General features: G+C 27.5%; 2 protein-coding genes across 2 annotated transcripts; both read left to right on the top strand.

Moving 5' to 3' along the window:
* Positions 1-6,183: 6,183 nt before the first annotated feature.
* On the top strand, positions 6,184-6,954 carry LOC136088316 (uncharacterized). The gene has a single exon (XM_065812013.1). It carries the CDS (start codon positions 6,184-6,186, stop codon positions 6,952-6,954), a length of 771 nt encoding a protein of 256 aa, XP_065668085.1.
* Positions 6,955-19,775: 12,821 nt separating this feature from the next.
* Positions 19,776-21,809, top strand: LOC136088314 (uncharacterized). The gene has a single exon (XM_065812009.1). The coding sequence runs from the start codon at positions 19,776-19,778 to the stop codon at positions 21,807-21,809; it is 2,034 nt and encodes a 677-aa protein (XP_065668081.1).
* The last annotated feature ends 249 nt before the right edge of the window (positions 21,810-22,058 follow it).

The following is a 22,058-nucleotide window of genomic DNA, read 5'->3' as shown; positions in this document are numbered from 1 at the left end:
AGGTCTCTCGCTGGAATTTGGTCAGCGAAAATTTTTATCCCGGACCGAAATTTTCGTTGAAATTTATGGTCCGGCCGGATTAATTTTTTTGATAATTTTGATCCGCTTTGAAAAAAACGACCGTGATTTTATTTTGATATTTGCGCACAAATTTTCGAGCCAAAAATCGTTAAAATTAATGATTTGTGAAAATAATTTTTTCAGTTCAACTTTTTTTGGTTTTTAAAATTTAAGTTATATAAGTTAAATTAAAATATAAAAAGTGAAAAGAGTAACAAGGGGGGTTGGAATAAAAGGGGGTTGGGACTTTAGTCAAGATCTTATAGATTAGGGGACGGGGATGGGTGGGTTAATTAAAGGCGGAAGGAAAGAGGAGGAAAATTTTTTCATAATTTCCGAAATAAAAAAAATTTAATTTTAAAACAATTTAATTCTAGCATGATTTGCGATCAAGTGCGCATTTTCTAAAAGCTGTTTTATCATAGTTTTAATTGAGTTTAGTATGATGATAAAACTTTTATACTTTGGTAAGAAATAAATCAAAAGCTCATTTTTGACAAATCGAGTTTTAATAGGTCAGCAATTTGTTTACACTAAAAAGTCTGTTTGCACTAATTTTTTTTTGTTTTTATCGGTGACTGAAATAATTATTTTCAAAACTTTAAGGCCGATTTTCACTGAATTTTTTTTTAGTTTTGAGATATAAATTTGTTGTTTATAACAAGTAAAAACTGATAAACGGGGGCGGGGGGTCTTAATAAGCTTAGAGTGGGTGGTAAAATTTTTCGAAAAGTGATAATGCCCCCACCCCTTGTATTAACGTCTCCAGAGTAATACACTTAAGTTGTAACTTAGCTTTTTTTTTTGCTTTGCCAAATGTTTTCTAACTGTCTTCTAAGGTTTAAATGAATAAAAAAAAATTGAAAAACATTTTTCTATACATATCGAGTATACATATCGAGTATAATATCTTGGTTCTTAGGACATCGACCTTGGACCTCTTGGTTCTATTTTTAGGTTGTTTTATTTTATATTTATTTATTATCATTTATATATTAATTTATATTAATTTTAGGTTAATAGAAGTATTTTTAAATCTGCTTATAGTGTCTGAAATATACCTAGACTTATGCTTTAGACATGACTGTAAATGTGTGTTTAACTTTAGCGCTTTGTATTTAAAAGTTGCATGAATGCTGTACAACAGTTGCATACTGTTTTATAATAGAAACATTTTCTTGCGTGAGTTACGCACCTTAACGTTAGTTTTACAACAAAGTTTTTCGAACTTGTGCATTGTCGAACAAATGGATAGTTTTTTTTTTTGTTTCCGGAAATGGAAACAAAAAAAAAATGCATTTGTTCGACAAGAAAGTTCTACAACTGTTGTACAACATTTCTAGAACTATTGGAAGCTTAAAAAACTGTGTTGAGTAACAAATACGCTTTTTTTTTTTAAAAAAAAAAAAAAAGTACAAATAAAGCTAATGTGTAAAAAGAATAACAATTGTTTTAGATTAGGTAATACAAATATATCAGGCCAAAATAAAACCTATTTACAACCACAACACCAAAAGAGATTATTGTTTATTACTGTTTTTGGTGATTTAATGCATTCAATATGGAACCATTCCTTGCATAATCCACATTGTATCATTGGTTTTTGGTTGCTTGGCATTCTACAAGTGCAATATATATCTAGAAATTCTACTTTTGAAATATGCTGCAAAACTCTTTGCAGCTTAATGGAAACTGAGCCAATTCTAACTTTTCAAAGGACTTTAACAAACTTTTTCTCATACCTTTCTGAGTATACTTTACGATGGATGGGTTCTCTGCCAAAAGCAAAGTTCACAAGCATTATCAAGTGCAAAAAGTGAACTCAAATGATATTGAAAATTTACATACTCAATTTTAATTTTATCAGTAGTGTTGTGCAAAAGATCAGCGACTTGATTTTTTAAAGACAGTGTCATCTTATAATGCAAACTGTCATAAACTCTGACAGTCCCCTTAGTGCAGCCAACTTTGCTATAGTTATTCAATGCATACCATCATAATTCAAATATTGGATAAACTCTTCATCTTTTTGGACCTCTATTATTTGTGAGTTGTAAAATGAGATCTTGAAACCCTGATATATGAAGAAAAGCGTTTTTAAGAATTTGCATTCCAGCATGAATGATTGTGTCATTTAGCCATCCCCCATTTATTAAAACATTTTTGTCATTTTCTAAAAGTGTTATGTTTCTAACTTGAGCAAAACCATATCATACCGACCAATATCTATCCTCTCTGTTTTTTCAAAAATTTTAGAAAGAATTTTGTTCAACCAAATATCTAATCATCTTGCTGTTAATAATATACTTTACAAAAATCAATACGGTTTTAAAAGAAATAACTCTACTGAACATGCAATAATTCATCTTACTCGTAGTATAACTGATTCATTCGAAAAGTTACAGTTTACTTTAGGCGTCTTTATAGACCTATCTAAGGCTTTCGACACAATTGACCATGAAATACTGTTTAAAAAACTTGAACAATATGGTATCACCGGTAATGCTTTAAAACTACTAAAAAGCTATTTAAAACATCGCAAACAATTTGTCTATGTCGACGGATCTTCTTCACAAGATTATCTAAATATAACCTGTGGTGTTCCACAGGGATCTATATTAGGGCCCTTATTATTTCTGATTTATGTTAACGATCTCCATGAAGTCTTAAAATTAACAACTATAATGTTTGCTTATGATATAAACATATTCCTATCTAATAATAACATCAATAAACTTTTTTATGATATGAACATTGAACTATCAAAAATATCAGACTGGTTCAAGTCAAATAAACTTTCACTCAACATTGATAAAACTAAATGGATTTTCTTTCATCCACAATTTAAAAAGCATTTACTTCCAAGTAATATGCCTCTTCTTCATATTGATAATATTCAAATAAAAAGAGTAATTCTCACAAATTTCTTAGGTATCATTGTTGATGAAAATCTATCATGGAAGAATCACATCGGACATTTATGCAACAAAATTGCAAAAAGCATTGGAGTTTTATATAAAGCAAGAAGTGTTTTAAACAAACATTCATTAACTCAACTATATTACTCTTTTATACACTGTCATATTAATTATGCTAATATTGCATGGGGTAGTACCCATAAAAGTAAATTAAAGCCACTTTATTGTCAGCAGAAGCATATTGCACGTCTTATAAAATTCAAAAATCGTTTTACTCACTCAAGGCCACTTTTATTTAACATAAAACCAACTCATCTCCAGCTTCCTTTTTTGATTTATATTCTTTAAAAGAAAAAAATGAATATTCTTTAAGAAATGGTAATTTTATTAAACAACCAAAGTTTCAAACAAACTTTGGTAAATTTTGCATTTCTTTTCGTGGAGCTTTTTTATGGAACCAAATAATTTAAAAAAATTTTGATTTTTCTCATGAATGGAATTATTATATGTTCAAAAAAAAACTAAAAAAAGTAATTTTTTCAATTGAAAATATTTTTATATACTTTTAATTGTACTCAGTTTTGTCATCACTCATTTATATTTTACTTTTATACAATATTGATTTAAAATTTATGTGAGAAACTATATTTAAACACCATTATTTGAATTTTGTTAAAAGTTGCACTGACATTATTTGTACAGTAGTCATTTATTATTATTATTTTTTTTTTTTGCCGTTTAAAAATATACATTCCGTAATTTACTTACAAAATATAAATATAGCAGGGGCGAGAAGAAGACTAATATGTCTTATCACCAAGCCCCTTTATAAATTCCGTAAAAATAAAGTTTAATTTTAAAATAAGAAACTTCGTTATATTTATAAAATAAACAAATGTACAAAAGTGGTAAAATAATAAATAAAACATCTATTAATAAAAGAAAAAAAAAAAAAAAAAAAGTGAAAAATTAGCTAGAAGCGCTATAGGCTTAGCAAAAAACAAAACCAATAAAAATATATATATTAGGATATAAATAAATTTAACTCAGTCTTTTTCTAAAATTAATATACTTTTCATGTATTTGATAGATAAATCATAATGTAATTTCAGAAATAGTTTTGTGGTAAATCATTCTTTATTAATAGCTTTATTAATAGTCTTAGTTTTGTCTTAATTAGGCATTGTTAGAGTTTTAAGTTCAGTTGAAAGTATTTTATTCCATGCCTTTGGTCCTCTTATTGAAATTGAAAAACCAGTTGCTGCATAATAACTTTTGGGCTGTATATATCTGTTATTTGAATATCTAGTTAGATATTTGTTTTCCTTTATTTTGAATAACGGGTTAAATATTTTTGGAATGATACTTTTATTAATTTTGAACATAAAAATTAGGAGATGGTAAATATTTATTTGGTAGATATTTAGTATATTTAAGTTAATAAATAAGGGTCGAGAGGGTGTATAGCGGCTTTTATTGGATATAATTCTGATAGCATGTTTTTGCATATTAAAGAGTTTTTCAATTTATTTTTATTGGTACTACACCATGCAATGCTAGCGTAATTAAGATAGGAATAAATAAAGGAGAAATATAAGAGTTTTAAACAACTTAGATTTAAAAATGGTTTTGCCCTATATAGCATGCCGATGTTCCTTGATATTTTACCTTCAATATATTTTATCTGACATCTCCAAGTTACATTTTCGTCCAGGAGTACGCCTAGAAATTTTAATGATACCTCTCTTTTTATTTCATAATTGTTAATACAAAGATTTGGAAGTTTTAATGGAATTTTGTCTCTTTCATGATAGCGATGGAAAAAAGTATATTTTGTTTTTATTACATTTAGAGATAATTTGTTTGCTCTAAACCATTTAGAAAGATATTGAAGTTCTATGTTTACAGTTTTAAATAAGATTTTTATGTCATTGTGAGCATAAAATAGATTAGTATCATCTGCAAACAAGATTGAGTCTAATATATTACAAGATTTACTTAAGTCGTTGATATATATTAGAAATAAGAGCGGTCCTAATATAGAGCCTTGAGGTACTCCACAAGTTATATTCATATTGTTAGTTTTACTGCAATTATGAGAAATGTATTGCTGTCTATTTGACAGGTAGCTTTTAAACCATTTAAAGTTCGAGTGTTTAATACCATAGTTTTTTAGTTTGGTTAATAAAATATTATGATTTACAGTGTCAAAAGCCTTACTGAGATCAATAAACACGCCTAAAGTATATTTATTTTCACCAAAAGATTTCAGAATATCGTGAACAAGATAGGCAATTGCCTGATCAGTGGAGTGAGCGTTTTTGAATCCGAATTGTTTATTATAAAGGATGTTATTAATATCTAAGAAATGGTACAATCTTTTATACATAATATGTTCTAGTATTTTTGAAAAACATGGTAGTATTGAAATAGGTCTGTAATTTGCGACACAAGTTGCATCTCCAGATTTTAGAACTGGTATCACCCTGGCCACTTTTAGTTTGTCAGGAAAGATACCTTGTTCTAAAGAAAGACTGAAAATGTGCAAAAGCGGAGTTTTTAAATAAAATATTGATTTAATTATTATATTGCTACTTACATCATCAACTCCATTACCTTTATTTGATTTTAGTAAATTTACAGCATCAAGTAGTTCTTGTTCAGATAACTTATTATTTTCCATGAGATCATTATTAGAGGTCAAATATGACTCGAAGCTAGTTTTGCTGTTTTTTACTTTGGAAGCCAAACTCGGGCCTGTATTAACAAACTCATGATTGAAAGAATTAGAAATTAACGTTTCATTAGTAATTTCACAATTATTTATAATGAGTTTTTTGGGAAGTTCATTAGCGCTTATGTATTTTTTTCCTATCACCTCTTTGATCATGCGCCACATTTTTTGTGCATCATTTTTGCAGTTATGTAATTGGTTGGTATAATACTGTTTTTTCGAACACTTTATAACTGTCTCGAAAAGACGTTTGTAATTTTTATATTTTGTTTCATTTTTATAAGTTCTTTTTTTTATAAATTTTTCGTACAAACGTTTTTTTTTTTGTGATGACTTTATTATTCCCGCCGTTATCCAGGGATTCTGATGGGATTCTTTTTTTTGCGTGGCGAACATCGTGGTGAACAGACGCGTTTTCTTACAGTTAAATATTTTTTGAAATTTTTTTTAATTCGTTAAATAAAAGTTGATATGTCTAAATCAGAAGAGTTAGTTTCGATTGCTATGATGAGAGAGCTACTAAATATTCAAAAAGAAACAATTTTGTCTTTTTTTCATGAAGCATTATCGAACATAAATGAGAGGTTTGATAACTTTCAATCTAGTTTTAAAGAAGTTCGGCGAGAACTCGACGAAATGAAATCTGGATTAAATTTTGTTGGCGATGTATTTAACGATAAAGCTAGAGCAGTTGAGGAAAAAATTAATAAAGTTCACGACGATTTATCAAATGTACGAAAAATGCAGGGTAAAATATCTTCTGACAATATTGAGTTAAAATTAAAAAGCGTTGATATTGAAGACCGTAACAGAAGAAACAATTTAAGAATTGACGGGGTCGTTGAAAATAATGAAGAAAAGAATTGGGAAATCACAAAAAAAAAGGTAAAGCAACTATTTAAAGATAATCTTGGTATTGAAAAAGAAATTATAATTGATCGGGCTCATCGAGTGGGAGTAGCTAATGATAAACGAGAGCGAACAATTGTCTTGAAGCTCCGGGATTACGAGGACAAAAAAACAATTTTGGAAAGAGCAAGAAAATTAAAAGGAACTAATATCTTTCTAAACGAAGATTTTAGTTTTACCACGCGAAAAATTCGAAAGGAACTTTTTGATCAGGCGAAGATACATCGTCAAAATGGCTATTTTGCAAAAGTTGTTTACAACAAACTGATTGTTCACGAATTTCGAGAAAACACCCGCAACACAGATGTTATTCCGACATGCGTAAACGAGTAAGCGTTTTGAGTATTTTCGTTTTTAATTATATTAAATATTTTTAAATTATACATTTTTAAAAAATGGCAGCGCTTTTTCCACAGAAATTAGATTTTCACAATTTAAATTTAGACTTTTTTGAGGACAACTTTATAAATAACCTATCAGAAGAAAATATAAATATTTTTCAAGAAACTCAAATGAACTTAATTAACACACCGTATATTGATCCTTTTGAATTTAAAGTAATAGCAGATGATGGCTCATTTTCTGTATTACACATAAACATTAGAAGCATGCAGCAAAATTTTGATAAACTTAAAGAATTTTTAAATATTTTAAACTACACGTTCGACATCATATCTATTTCAGAGACTTGGCATGATACAGAAAGTTCTCTTGAATTAAATTCTAATTATATATTACCATTTTATAATCTAATAAGTCAATCAAGAGGAAATGGGAAAAAAGGAGGAGGATTAGGAATTTATGTCTTAGAAAAATATGCTTTCAAGATAAAAAATATACTATGCTTTTCAAATGATAATTATGAAAGCCTTTTCATTGAAATTATTAATAAAAGATACCGAAACATTTTAGTTGGATGTGTTTATCGTCCACCGAGTGGAAAAATAAAAAATTTCGAAACTTTTATCAAAAATACGATTATGAAAATAAATAAAGAAAATAAGACATTATATATAACTGGTGACATAAATCTTGATGCTCTTTCTAACACAAAATTTCCAAAAATAAAATCTTTTTTTGATATGCTTTTTAAATTTAATGTCTTGTCAACTATTAATAAACCAACGCGAGTAACAAAAACCTCTGCAACAGCAATAGACAATATTTTTATCAATAATTATTTAGAAACGACATTTGAAACCGGTATATTTTTGACAGATATTAGCGATCATTTCCCGATATTCATAAAAATAAAAAACTTTAAATCTATGTCTGATTGTCATTCAAAAATTATACATTTAAAAAAACGAAATTTAAAATTGAGTAACACTAATAAATTAACAAGTAGACTAAAACAAGAAACATGGAACAACGTATATAAATGTAAAGATACTAATGAAGCTTACAATGCCTTTTTAAGTACATTTTTGGAGTACTTTAATGAAACCTGTCCAAAAGAGATAATAACAATTAAGTCAAAAGCAATTGCTAATCCGTGGATGGATAAATCGTTATTAAAGTGCTCAAAAAAAAAGCAAAAACTTTACAATAAATTTTTGAAAAATAGAAACAATGATAATGAAAAAAATTACAAAAATTATAAATTTTTTTACCAAGATCTCATTAAAAATGCAAAAAAAAAATATTACAGTAATCAAATTAACAAATGCAAATTTGATAGCAAAAAAACATGGTCCATCATTAATCTCTTAATGGGAAGAGAAAAACTAAATTCACCTTCTCTTCCTAAACGAATTGTTATTGAAAATAACGATATATTTTGTCAAAAACTAATTTCAGAAGAATTCAATAAATATTTTACAAATATTGGTCCAAATCTTGTAAATAAAATTGTACCAACATCTGTATCCTTTAAAACCTATCTTAAAAACACGAATAACGTTACCATGCTTGATTATGAATTAGGCTATGAAGAATTAGAGGCAGCCTTTGCCTCCTTAAAAAAAAAAAAGGCTCCAGGATTTGATGAGATATCTAGTGATATAGTTATTGCAAACAAACACAGTCTTAATAGACCCCTGTTTCATATACTTAAGCTCTCATTAAATTCTGGGATATTTCCGGATGTACTTAAATTGGCAAAAGTAATTCCATTATACAAATGTAATGATCTTTCTGACATTACAAACTACAGGCCTATATCAATACTTTCTGTATTTTCAAAACTCTTCGAACGTGTAGTTTATAATAGAATCTATGATTACTTCATTAAAAACAATTTTTTTTACCCAAATCAGTTTGGCTTTCAAAAAAATCTCTCTACAGAGCATGCAATCATTGAAATAGTAAATCAAATAACTAATGGTTTTGAAAATAATAAATTTACTTTAGGAGTGTTTCTTGATTTATCAAAAGCATTCGATACAGTGGACCATTGCATTCTATTAGATAAATTAAGGCACTACGGAATAATAAATAAAAGTTATTATTGGATTAAAAGCTATCTTACAAACAGAAAACAATATGTAAATAATGTCCAATCTGGAGTATTAAATGTCATATGTGGAGTCCCGCAAGGATCGATTCTTGGTCCACTTCTTTTTCTAATATATATAAATGACTTTTGTAATGCATCTTTAAAAATGAACTCGGTCATGTTTGCAGATGACACAAACTTATTTCTCACCAACAATGATATCAAGAAATTATATGCAGACATGAATATTGAACTGTGTAAAGTAAACAACTGGTTTAAGGCAAACAAACTCTCACTTAACGCTGAGAAAACAAAGTATATACTATTTCACAAAAAAACACAAGAAGAAAATCTTCCTCTCAAGTTGCCTAACCTATCTCTAAATGATAAACTAGTAAATAAGCAATCCAATATAAAATTCTTAGGAATCATTGTTGATGAAAAATTATCCTGGCTTCCACATATAATATATATCCAGTCAAAAATCACCAAAATAATAGGTTTGATGTATCGAGTTCGCTCCTACGTCAATAAAAATAGTCTTAAATTAATCTACTTTGGGCTAATTCATAGCTTCATCAGCTATGCAAACATTTCATGGGCAAGTACTCAAGCGGCAAAGATTAAAAAAATTTATAGTATACAAAAACATGCCTGCAGAATCATTTACTCAAAAAATAGGCGTGAACACGCTAAGCCCTTAATGAAAGATATGAAAATGATGAATGTGTTTGAAATTAATATCTACCAGCATTTAATTTTCATGTATCGTTATAATCACAATATCTCTCCTATAAGCTTTAATAACAAGTTTAAAATAAATAAAAATGATAGCTATAATCTTAGAGCGAATATGTCCAACACATATAAACTGCCTCGGATAATAAACAAATATTCAGAGTACAGCATTCTATATCGAGGTCCAAAAGTATGGAATACTTTTCAAAAAGGATTCAAAGGCACGGTAAATTCGTTAAGTTCCTTCAAGTTTTTAACAAAAAAAGAAATTTTTAAAATATAAGAAATGTTTTTGGTTAATCATACTTTGAATAATTTCTCATAAATCTGTTTTTGTTTTATTTCTACTTTTGTTGGTTGCTTATCAATTTTATTAGCGAATTACGCGTTTTATTACGATATTTTATTGAAATTTTATTACGCATTAACATATTACGATATTTTTTTGAAATCTTGTTATAGGGGCTCTATGAAAAGATTGCGATAACGTACTGTCATCCTCATCTTCTTTGAGCCCCTATCTGTTTTACTTATTTTATTTATTGAAATTTTATATTACGAAGTTGTAAAATCTTATATTATATTAAAACAGAGAAAAAAAAAAAAAAAAAAAAAAAAAAATTTGGTTTTGATTAATTTACTAATAATTGGAAAGCTTCATTATAGTAGTCTTGAAATATGCAATGAAAAATATTATAAGCTTCCTGAGCATTTTTAGTTTTTAAAATAGTTTCCCAGTTTGTTGTGGATAACAGATTCATAAAAGTCATAGTGGATGTATCATTAATTATTCGCTTTTTAATTTCTTTTTTTTTCCGTAATTTTTGAAATTATAAAAACCGGAAAGTGGTCTGATATATCAGTAACAAAAATTCCAGTCTTAACTTTTATGTTTTTGAAATTGTTTATTATGATTTGATCGATCAGTGTAGCACTATTTTTTGTTATGCGAGTTGGTTTATTAATTGTTGGAATAAAACCATTTTGAAATATAATATTAGTAAGATTTCTGACGTTTTTATTATTTTCATAATCGAGAAAATCTAAATTGAGATCGCCTACACAATAAATTAGCTTGCCATAATTTATCTTTTTTTGTAATTTACTTGTTTACTTTAATTTTTATTTTAATTCGTAATATTTGTAAATAATTTGTATCACAAACGGAAAAGTTTAAAATTTGTGTTTATTTATTTTATTTATATTTACTAAGTTCAAAGTTCTTCAACAGCGGTTCTCGGTGACAAGACCTGTATGGTCTTCTTTGAGTTCCCGCGCTCTTTATCTTTATTCTTTATTTTTATTTATTTATATTTAACGATTTCTTTGCATGTAATTTTTCTTATTGATATGTTTGTAAATATTGTGTTAAATATTGTAATAAAGAACAAAAAAAAAAAAAAAAAAAAAAAAAAATATCCACCATTTGTGTCTCTTCTTCTACACCAGTACAAATAAGGTTTATTTACGCATGTTCTATTTGGATGGCAAAAACTTTGACATACAGAACTCTGTATGTATTCTGGTTCTAGAACTAAACTGTTTGCAAGGGCATCGTCTTGTAGCACACCCATTTTTACATTGACAAACCAAATTCATTGAACCGAATTCATCTTTAGTCTTAACATCTAAATGAGCGTTAATTATGGGACATTGTATAACTTCTTTTAAATTCTCGTTTAATGTACCTAGTAACGGCGACTCATTAACAGAACTACTTGATCTTGGAAGATCTTTGATTAAATCCTCATAAATATCATCGATTAGCTCATTTTCTGTATAATTGTAATGGTTATCCTTATTTTCTGAAGGCAAATCAATAAAGATTGCGGGATTTGGAAAAATCACTTTGTCCTCAACACTCAGATCGAGAATTATCTGTATCAGAGGAGCTATAATCAACCAAACATGTTTCGCAATTCTGTAAAATTATTGAGATGACCGCTTGTGTCATCTCATCAATTTTAAAAAATTGTTGAGATGACACAAGCGGTCAAGAGATGACAAAAATCAACATTATACAGAATTTTTTCTGTATAATGTTTATTTTTGTCATTCTATATCATTCTACATTCATCCATACACATATCCAATAACGGAGACCTAGTATTTTCGACCTAATATTTAAATAACGGAGACCTAATATTTATTATCAAATTTTAAGGTAGTCATTGTGTCGCTAAAGCTTTTTGCATGCTACCGTTTGAGTGCAAAGCGTTAATAAAATTGCCAAACTACTATCTCAAAATTCGACTTAACAGGAACTCGCTCTAGTCGAACATTCGTTAAGTCGAACCATTTTTTCTGGTCCCTTGGAGGTTCGAGATTAACTAGGTAACTAAAATACTAATTATCATAAGTATAATGATATTGATTAGTTTCAGTTAGTAAATTTTTATAAATAAACCTAGACTTTCATAACATATACTAAAAATGTCTTTCAATGAACAAGAGTTAAATAATGAACATAACTTGAACAACATTAACTTTCCCATTTTGGGGGGAAAAAGAAAATTTAGAGCATGTAAGCCATTTGTTTGCTATCATGTAGATTTGCGTAAAAAAAATAATACATTTGTAATATGTCAACATTGTAAAACAAAGTATCCCGAGGATAATAGTAAATAGAAAATAAAATGGTCCGGCGATTCCACAAGCAACATAATTTGGCATCTAAAATCTGTTCATAAAATATTTGAACCATCAAATTGTAATATCAAGAGACAAGAACTAGATTTCCTTTGCGATTTAGATTTGGAAAAAAATGAAGAAATAGAAGTTGATGAAAATAGCTACATTAATAATAGGTTTACATTAAAAAGACAAGAAGTTTTGACTGAGAAATTACTTGATTTCTTTCTCAAAGCAAATATCTATTGATTTTGTTAAAAGTTTTAATCAAGATTACAAACTGCCTCAACGACAAGCAATATCATATACTTTAGTTCCGAAAAGGGTAAGTATTTATTATATATATATATTATATATATATATATAACTATGTTGCTTTAAGTATGAAAAAGTAAAGATAAATGTACAAAAAGATATGAACGATTTATTATATGGTTTGCTCACAAACGATATTTGGACTTCAATTTCGCAAGAAGCCTATTTAAGTGCAACTTTTCATTATGTTGATAAAAATTATTGTCTTTGTAATCAAGTTCTGGGTTTCTATCACTTGATCGAATCCCATAAATCTCCACACATCACTTAAAAAATCAAAGAAATATTACAAGAATGGAATATCGAAAATAATGTACAAAATTATAGACAATTAATTAAATTGCAAATGCATTGTAGGTTTATAGAAACCTACAATTTTTTCAAATATATCACGAGAAGAGTATGGTTTATTTAAAGTTTTTTTTTTAATTTAAGCTCTATACGCTTTTGCAGATTATGTATTTAACATGAAATAAGCTTTAACAGATTTAGATCCTCTATTAAAATATTTTCTTTGCGTTGGTCATAAAATCAATTTATTCGCAGTCGATTTTTTAAAGAAATTTAATATCAAACGATATACCAACAGTAAGGGTATGTATTTTTTTAAGCTATTTTTAATATTATGTTTATGATTGTTATAGATAAATATTATAATGTTATAGGGAGAAATATCATAATATAAAAAAATTTAATAAAGATGACGAATTAAGAATAATCGAGACAGAAACTGAATATATATATATATATATATATATATATATATATATATATATATATATATATATATATATATATATATATTATAATTTGTCATAGACATGAACATACTTAAAGTTGGAGTTTGCACGATACGTGAAAGTGCCATATCTGAAACATCAAAAAATTCTGTGGGCGGCCCTGTATATATATATATATATATATATATATATATATATATATATATATATATATATATATATATATATATATATATATATATATATATATATATATATATATATGTATATATATATTTATATATATTGATTACAATTAAAATATAGGATTGACGAAAAGACTTAAAGAAAAACAAGATTTATTGCAAAATGACGTAAAGATAAAATTAGTGCAAGATGTTAAAACAAGATGGAATTCAACATATGATATGCTTGATTTAATTTTTTCAAATAAAGGCTCTTTATTATCTATGAAATATGAAAATTGCGCTGAATGCATTTTTCTATATGTGCCTTCAGATGACAAGTTTATAATAATGAATGATTTTTGCAATTTGTTTGAATCACTAAAAGTAGTCGAAATTATCCTACAGTTTCTGTATTATTTCCAGCTGTTTACATTTTGTTGAAAAGTAAAATAACTAATATGGAATTCTCTACAGATCTAATGGAAGCACTAAAGTTTCAGTTACTAAATTCTTTAAAAAGTTGCCTAAGTTATATTTTAACTAATGATATTTTTGTGGCAGCTACTTATCTTGGTTTTTGATATAAAAAATTTGAATTTGTCGAAGATATAACCCAACGTCTTGGTTTAATAATTCGAGCAAAAAATTTTATTAAAAAAATATTTACACCACAGATGCAACAAGTTAGTTTGTTATCGCAAGATGCCATTCATCTAAAACAACATTAATTCCATCAAATCAAGTTTCAAATAATGCGAGTTATGGAAAAGCACCAAGACATAAAAGTAATACTTACATAACACAATTAACGGATAAATTTTTCATAAAATCATGTACAAATTTGCTTGTGGATCAAATTATACAAGATGAACAAAGAAACCGGTTACGTCCTATGCTTTTGAATAATGCTAATGTTTAATATTATGCAGAAATATTAATATCAACTTTCAATTAACTATTAATAATGTAAACATTTTTTTTACATTGATTTTAACAACTCTCTTTATTATATTTGTTAAATAATTATTTTAATAACGTAATAATAAACTTTTGCTAACATGTTAACATTAAATAACCAAATCTTAAATTTTAATGAAAGAGCTTGTTATTGCAAAAGTTGATTTGTTTTGAATGAGTCGGTTAATAAAAAGATGTCATTTTTGAACTAAGTTTTACTGTAAACTTGTCGTTAGTTTAACTCAATAACAGTTTCTCCCTGTTCCTTTCTTTATAATCATTTCTTTATAATCATTTTCTTTAAAACCATTTTCTTTATAATCATTTTCTTTATAATCATTTTCTTTATAATCGTTTTCTTTATAATCATTTCCTTTATAATCTTTTTCTTTGTAATCATAACTTACCCGAAGTTGCGAAAGAGCAGTTAATTAGTCCCTGAGTCGGTTTTATACGAATACAAATGCGTAATTGGGAAACAATGCCTTTGTTGAAATTAAAAAAAGACATAATTGAGTAATCAATGCTAAAAAATAACTAGTCGTCGATAAAGTACGTACGCTTTAATTTCGATCCTCCCCTCCCCCGTTTTTTTTCTATAAGCTTTTTGAGTACCCACCATTTCCCTAAAAGTACCTATGCTTTTAACCTACCTACGCAACATTTTATTATTTTATTTAATTAAGTGTTTCCTTACTTTTATAATTGTCCACCTGCCCCCATCTCATATACGGGGAGGGGGGGGGGGGGAAGATGGGATTTACGTGGGACGGATTTTCCCCTGTGGTATCCGTATGGAAATTTGTGACCTGCATTTCTTTGTGGGACACTGACGTGTCCCATGCATGCATGCTTGGTTTTTGACAACATTTGAACTTGCATCAGTTAATTGTTTGCAGATAATATACTCAAGAACTATATTCAAATATCATATGAACATGTTAGAGAATATTTTTTTTTTTTTTTTTTTTTTTTTTTTTTTTATTATTGTATTTGCCGATTGAAAATAATTTACACTCGTAATTTATAAAAACAAATATTTACATGACTGGGGCTTGAAGAAGACAAAATTTATCTTATCATTAGGCCCCCCCCAAAAAAATGCATATTCATCAAATAAAATGTTTTAACAAAATGCAAAAAATAAAATATATAACGTTTAAAATATTTAGTAATTCAAAGAGTATTTATATTTAAGAACTGATTAGTAAAATAAGATGATATATAAGTATTAATATTACAAAAAGAGTTTACAATAACTTTTTTTAATAAAAATTGAAATTATAAAATTTTACAATATTTTTAGTAATTAGTATTTCAAATAATAAAACTTAAAAAAATCGTTTGTAAATTCAAAACTTATAAGATAAGAAATACATTTACAATAGCAGACTATTGTTTAGAATATTAAATATAATATTAAAGAGTAATTAGTAGGTTAATTTTTGTTTTTGTTTGCTAGTTTAAAAAGCTTTTTAGAAGAACTTTAATTCATTTTCATGTATCATCAGTAATTGCTTAAGTTTTGTTTTAAACTGGTTTAAAGAATAATTAGATTTCAGCTCATTATTTAATATTGTATTCCACAGCTTAGGACCTCGGTTAGCAATTGAGAATTTGGTTGCTGAATAATGTGTTTTGGATTGAATGTAATTGTTTTTTGAAAATCTGGTAGGGTATATGTGGTTTATTTTTTCAAAAAGTGAATTAAATAACATTGGTGATATTTTTTTATCAAGTTTAAACATGAAGATAAGAATATGGTAAAGGTTTAGTTTATATACATTTAGAATATTAAGTTTATTAAATAATGTTTGAGTGTGAGAGAAACGGTCTACGTTTGTAATTATCCTTATAGCCTGTTTTTGTTTACTAAACAGTTTTTTTACTTTTGTTGCGTTTGTGCTGCACCAAGCAACGTTTGCATAATTTAAGTAGCAATGAATTAAAGAAAAATATAAGTTTTTTAAACAAGATAGATTTAAAAACTGCTTGGCTTTATACAAAACACCTATATTTTTTGATATTTTATTTTCAATTAGACCTATGTGGTCCCTCCAGGTTAAATTTTCATCCAGAACCACACCTAAAAATTTTATTGATTGATTGATATTCATATGATATTTGAACATCACAAATTTAATAATAGTTAGCGTTGTGATGTGTTATATAAATAATACCATAATAGGTTATGATATGAAAATAAGATAGGATATGAAGACAATGATCAAAGAATAAATTTACTTATAGAAATTTAGATGTTTGTTTATTAGTTTCAGAATATTATATTATGTGTGAAGAAAAAGTAAAGATACTTTTGCACCCAGTGTCTATTGCACCCAATGTCTACATCATTGTAAAGTAGGTTTTTACATTTTTGTTTTTGTTTTTTTGTTTAACGACTTATCGTAATTGATCACTTTTTTTCAGGATTCTCTTCATGGGTTCAAGCTCATTACCCATAATACGTTAGTCATTGTAAGTAATAAATTAGGAAATAATTATTTGTAAAATATTGTAGTCATTAATGACTTCAACCTGGCTAATAATTAAAATTGCTTGACTAATAAGGTTCCTTATTAAACTCCTCTCTCTCTCTCTCTCTCTCTCTCTCTCTCTCTCTCTCTCTCTCTCTCTCTATATATATATATATATATATATATATATATATATATATATATATATATATATATATATATATATATATATATATTCTTTTTAGAAAATGTTTGAAGAAAGTTAGAAAATACTAAAAACCTTGGTATTATGCAAGCCGAAGCGATTTACTTAATTCAATCGACAAAAGACGGCGTGTAAATCGCAAAAGAAAAAATATTTTCAATATTTATTTTGAATGTATTTATTAATAGCATTTATTTTAAAAATAAATTCATTTTACAACATGTTTTTTAATTTCGTTATAATAGTTCATGGTAAATCCCACTTACGTTATAGGTGGAAAAGTAAATACCAGATTAAGTTAAGTCTCTCTGAAAGCTTCGATGATTAATTTTAAATTACTATTTGAGTAATTTTTAAGTTAAAGGATTTTTAAAAATTATCATAGAAGCATTCGGACTTTCATTTGTCTGGTATTGACTACTTTTATACCATTTGGATTAAAATATATGTGGCATTTAAGATCTATAACATGTAGTATTTTCCACCTATATCCAATGTAGGATTTACCATATAAAACCCATGTGGGATTTAACATACGAAACCCACATGGGACAAAATAATAATCCCCAAATGGGTTACATATGGTATAAGCCCACGCGTATCCCATATGGGATTTACCGTATGAAACCCACACAGGACAAAATAATAATCCCCGCATGGGTTACATATGGAAAAAATCCACGCGTATCCGATGTGCGCTTTTTCACTGGGATATTATTAACTTATTAAAATGCATGTACAAGAAGATCTTTTATAATAACCTTTAAGCTTATATTGAATTCGCAATTACAAATAATGTATTCTCGTTTATATATTACAATATCTTTATAACAACTTTTGTTTTTCAAATTACATATTGCGATTTCTTATTTACATGTTGGGTTTCTCAATAACATTTTAAAATTTTTTAATTACGTGTTGTGTTTCTTAACTACATATTCAGACTTCTAAACTACATGTTGCATTTCTTAATTTCATCTTACTTTTCTTAGTTACAGCTTTTAAGTTCTTAATTACATCTTGAAAAGGTGTTGTGATGTAAGTTTTCCGGTAAAGTTTGATTCAAAATTTACCGCTAAATTTTAAATCGAAGAGGGTAAAATTTCCTTAAAAAATTTTTTTTTTAAGGAATGATAAAAATAAGTAAAAAAAAATTTCAAGATTTAGGGCAAAGAGCCCTAATAATGGCCGGGTCTTATTAAGAGCCAAATTTGGGTCCGCTTTTATTGCATTTATTTATTTGGCGGAACATTTATCTGGTTGTTGATTATACTTTTCTGTTTCTTTAATATATCTCTGTTTTAATCTAACTTTTATAAATGTTTTTTTCAGTCTTGATTTTATGGAAATCTTATTTTTCTCAAGGTTAATTTAAGTGAATATTTTATGCCGTAAAAAGTGATTTTTGGTTTTTTCATGCAACTTTGAGACATATTTTAACGCAATATTCTTTCAAGTATGTCTTTTTGGTTTATTTTGATCTGTTGTGTACTTTAATATTATTATGTAAACTGTTTTGTTCGTCAATATACGATAGGCAGAAGCATCAATATAACCTAAACTCCCAGATTTCAAATAGGTCTCAATAATAACCATTTATTTAACCAAATAAGAGCCACGGCTCCTATTTTTAATATCGAATTATTACGTGGCTATTATTAGGACAATAGTTTAATTTATTGTGTATATAGTTTAAACACAAAATGTGTCACAATAAATTAGACTTATATGTCCTTATTATAAAAGTTCAAATAACTTATATGCCCTAATTGTATCCTTATTATAATTATACTTAGTGTTTATACATGGTAAAGTAAATACTGATTATAGTTAATATAAGGCTTATATTAACTATAATCAGTATTTACTTTAACATGTATAAATACTACGTATAATTAGTATTTACTTTACAGTATTTATTATAACGGTTTATTATGTCTGCAAGTATGTAATTTTATTTGTTTTAATGTTTGTAAATATTTAAAGTAATGGTTTGTATTTTATAATTTATATAATACAAATAAACGAAAATTATTATTATTAATATTTACTAGCTACATTACAATTTAAATATATATATTTTGTATATTTAATTCAATGCTCACTAAGTATTATGTATTATAAGTATTATGTTGTATTTAACCATTGTACTTATGTATGCTATTTCTGTTACATTGATGTATAGATATGTATGATTAGCATACTTTTTGCTTGTATATGTATTTGTTTGTGGTATCTGTATATAACCTTACAAAAATCTAATGTAAATACATTATCATAACAATGTAGTCAGTATTCTCTATCTTTTAGTTAATTTGAGTAATTATGGAAAAAACCACGAAAATCGCAAAAAAGAATAACAAGATTAAAAAGAACACTGCCTCTAGTTTTAATTCAAAGTTGAACCAGAAAGTGACAAATTTAAAGAGATTTCAGTGGTCCAACAGAGATATGAAAAATGCAATTGCAGCTGTTTAAAATAGTTTAATGTCGCAACGAGAAGCTGCAGAAAAATTTAGTATTCCTTGGTCAACCCTTGGTAAATATCTTAAAGGCAGTTCAGTTCATGGTGTCAAACCCGAACCTAGTCCAATATTATCAATGAATTTAGAGCTAAAACTTGTTGAATATGCCACATTAAGAGCTGAACTTGGATTTGGATTTGGAAAGAGACAACTTAAAAAATATGCATCAGATTTAGCCACAAAGCACAATTTAAAGTTTAAGCGTTCAACTCCTTCAGAAAAATGGTGGCGCTCATTTAATCAGCGACATAAAAATTTAGTTTTGCAAAAGCCTGAAGGTACTTCATCAGTCTGTCATCAATGCATGTCTATGCCAAAAGTTGCTAAATATTTCTATTCGCTGCATGAAGTTTTGAGTGACACTTGTGCCCTTTTAAAGCTTTCATTAATTTGGAACATGGATGAGTCTGGGCTACAGATGGATTTTAAACCTCCTAAAATAATTGCAAAAAGAGGTACAAAACACCTTCAATCTCGCACATCTGGAAAACGTGAAACCATTATTGCTGCTGTAAATGCTGCAGGTGGTTTAGTACCTCTACATTTGATAGCAAAAGGTAAAACGGCTAGATCTCTTCATTTTTTTAATACTGCAAATGCACCATCAGGCTCAAATTGGAGTTTTAGTGAGACAGGTTGGACAAAGCTAGGAATTGCATTTCTTTGGTTCACTAATACTTTCTTGCCTAACATAGGTAGAGATAGGCCACAAATTCTCATAGTTGATGGTCACGATTCTCATAACTTTGTTGAGTTATTGTCTGTTGAAATCGAAAATAACATTTATATTGTCGAAATGCCAGCACATTGTTCGCATTGGCTCCAGCCTCTAGATCGCACAGTATTTGGTCCTCTTAAAACCTATTATAATCAAACATGTCATGAATTAATGAATGAATATCCTGGAGTTACTATTGACAAGTCAACTTTTTGTGGCCTTTTTAAGAAAGCCTGGGATCAAGCTCTCACAGCTGCTAATATTATTTCAGGGTTTCGATCATGTGGCATTTTTCCATACAATCCATCTGCTGTTCCAAGCATAGCTTACTTGCCTAATTCTGTCTATTCCATACAACAGCTACTTGACTCAAATGATCTGCTTGAATCAAGTCTGCATCCTGACACTAAAATAACAAGATCAGAATATGCAATAGAAGAGAAAGTTGATTTTGAAGTAGAATTAATTAATAAACCTGGAAATATGTCTGAATCTAAAATAGATAATAATTTGATAAACCTTGACAATAATTCTTTGATATGGGATACCCATTTGACTCATGAGCAGTTTACAACTTTTAATTTCTGTATTCAAAATGGCTACGACATCCCAGATCTCTTGTATAAATTATATAAAGAATTTAAACTGAAACATATTTCATGTACAAATACCATTTTAGAAATAGATGACTCTGTTCCAATGCCAAATGAATCTATAGTTACTATTCCATTTCTAAATGAAACTATTATTCAGCAAGTTCCTGTGCCAAATGAAACAACTGGGCAATCTAGTTTTTTTCCAAATAAAACCACTAATGATTGTAATCAGATGCCAATTAAAGCCATTGTTCAGCTTAGTGTGACACCAGTTATGTTGTGTACAAACCGTTCAAATAATCATAGTGACAATGATATTTTGCCTTATCCAAAGATATATACTATCAAGTCAAAAGAAAATCAAAAAAAGGCTCAAAAATATTTTGTATTAACTTCTCAAGAAGCAATGCAATCTAAAGTAAATGATGAGGAGAAAAAAAAAAAGAAAGTCGCAGCAGCTGAAGAGAAAATATTGAAAAAACAAAAAGAAAAAGAAAATAAAGCACAACAAAAACAGGAGAAAGAGATACAAAAGCTATCTAAAAAAGCTAGCTCAGTTAGAATGAGAAAATTCAGTTCAACTCCAAAGATATTGGAATTCAATATCTCTTCAGATAATCAAAATATCTGTATTAAAGTACCAGATAATGCAATTATCTCCATCGATAATGAGCAAATGTAAATAGATTATTATTAACAGATTATTATCAAATTCATTATCAATATATTGTGAAAACTACTTCTTTTTATCCTTTTAATATTATCAAAACTTCTAACATATTATTGTAAAGCTTATTGCTATTTTTTTATTTAAAATTTGTTTTATGCTTGATTTTCTATAAAAGTAATTAAAAAGTTTCTTAACTTATTTTGTATTTCCTTTTTGATAGACTAAGCGAAATATAGAATATTTTACTTATAAAAAAATTAT

This window comes from Hydra vulgaris, chromosome 12 (assembly GCF_038396675.1).
Source record: "Hydra vulgaris chromosome 12, alternate assembly HydraT2T_AEP".
NCBI classification, from domain to species: domain Eukaryota; kingdom Metazoa; phylum Cnidaria; class Hydrozoa; order Anthoathecata; family Hydridae; genus Hydra; species Hydra vulgaris.
Note: the sequence above shows the minus strand (reverse complement) of the source record. Positions and strands in the feature narration are given on the sequence as shown.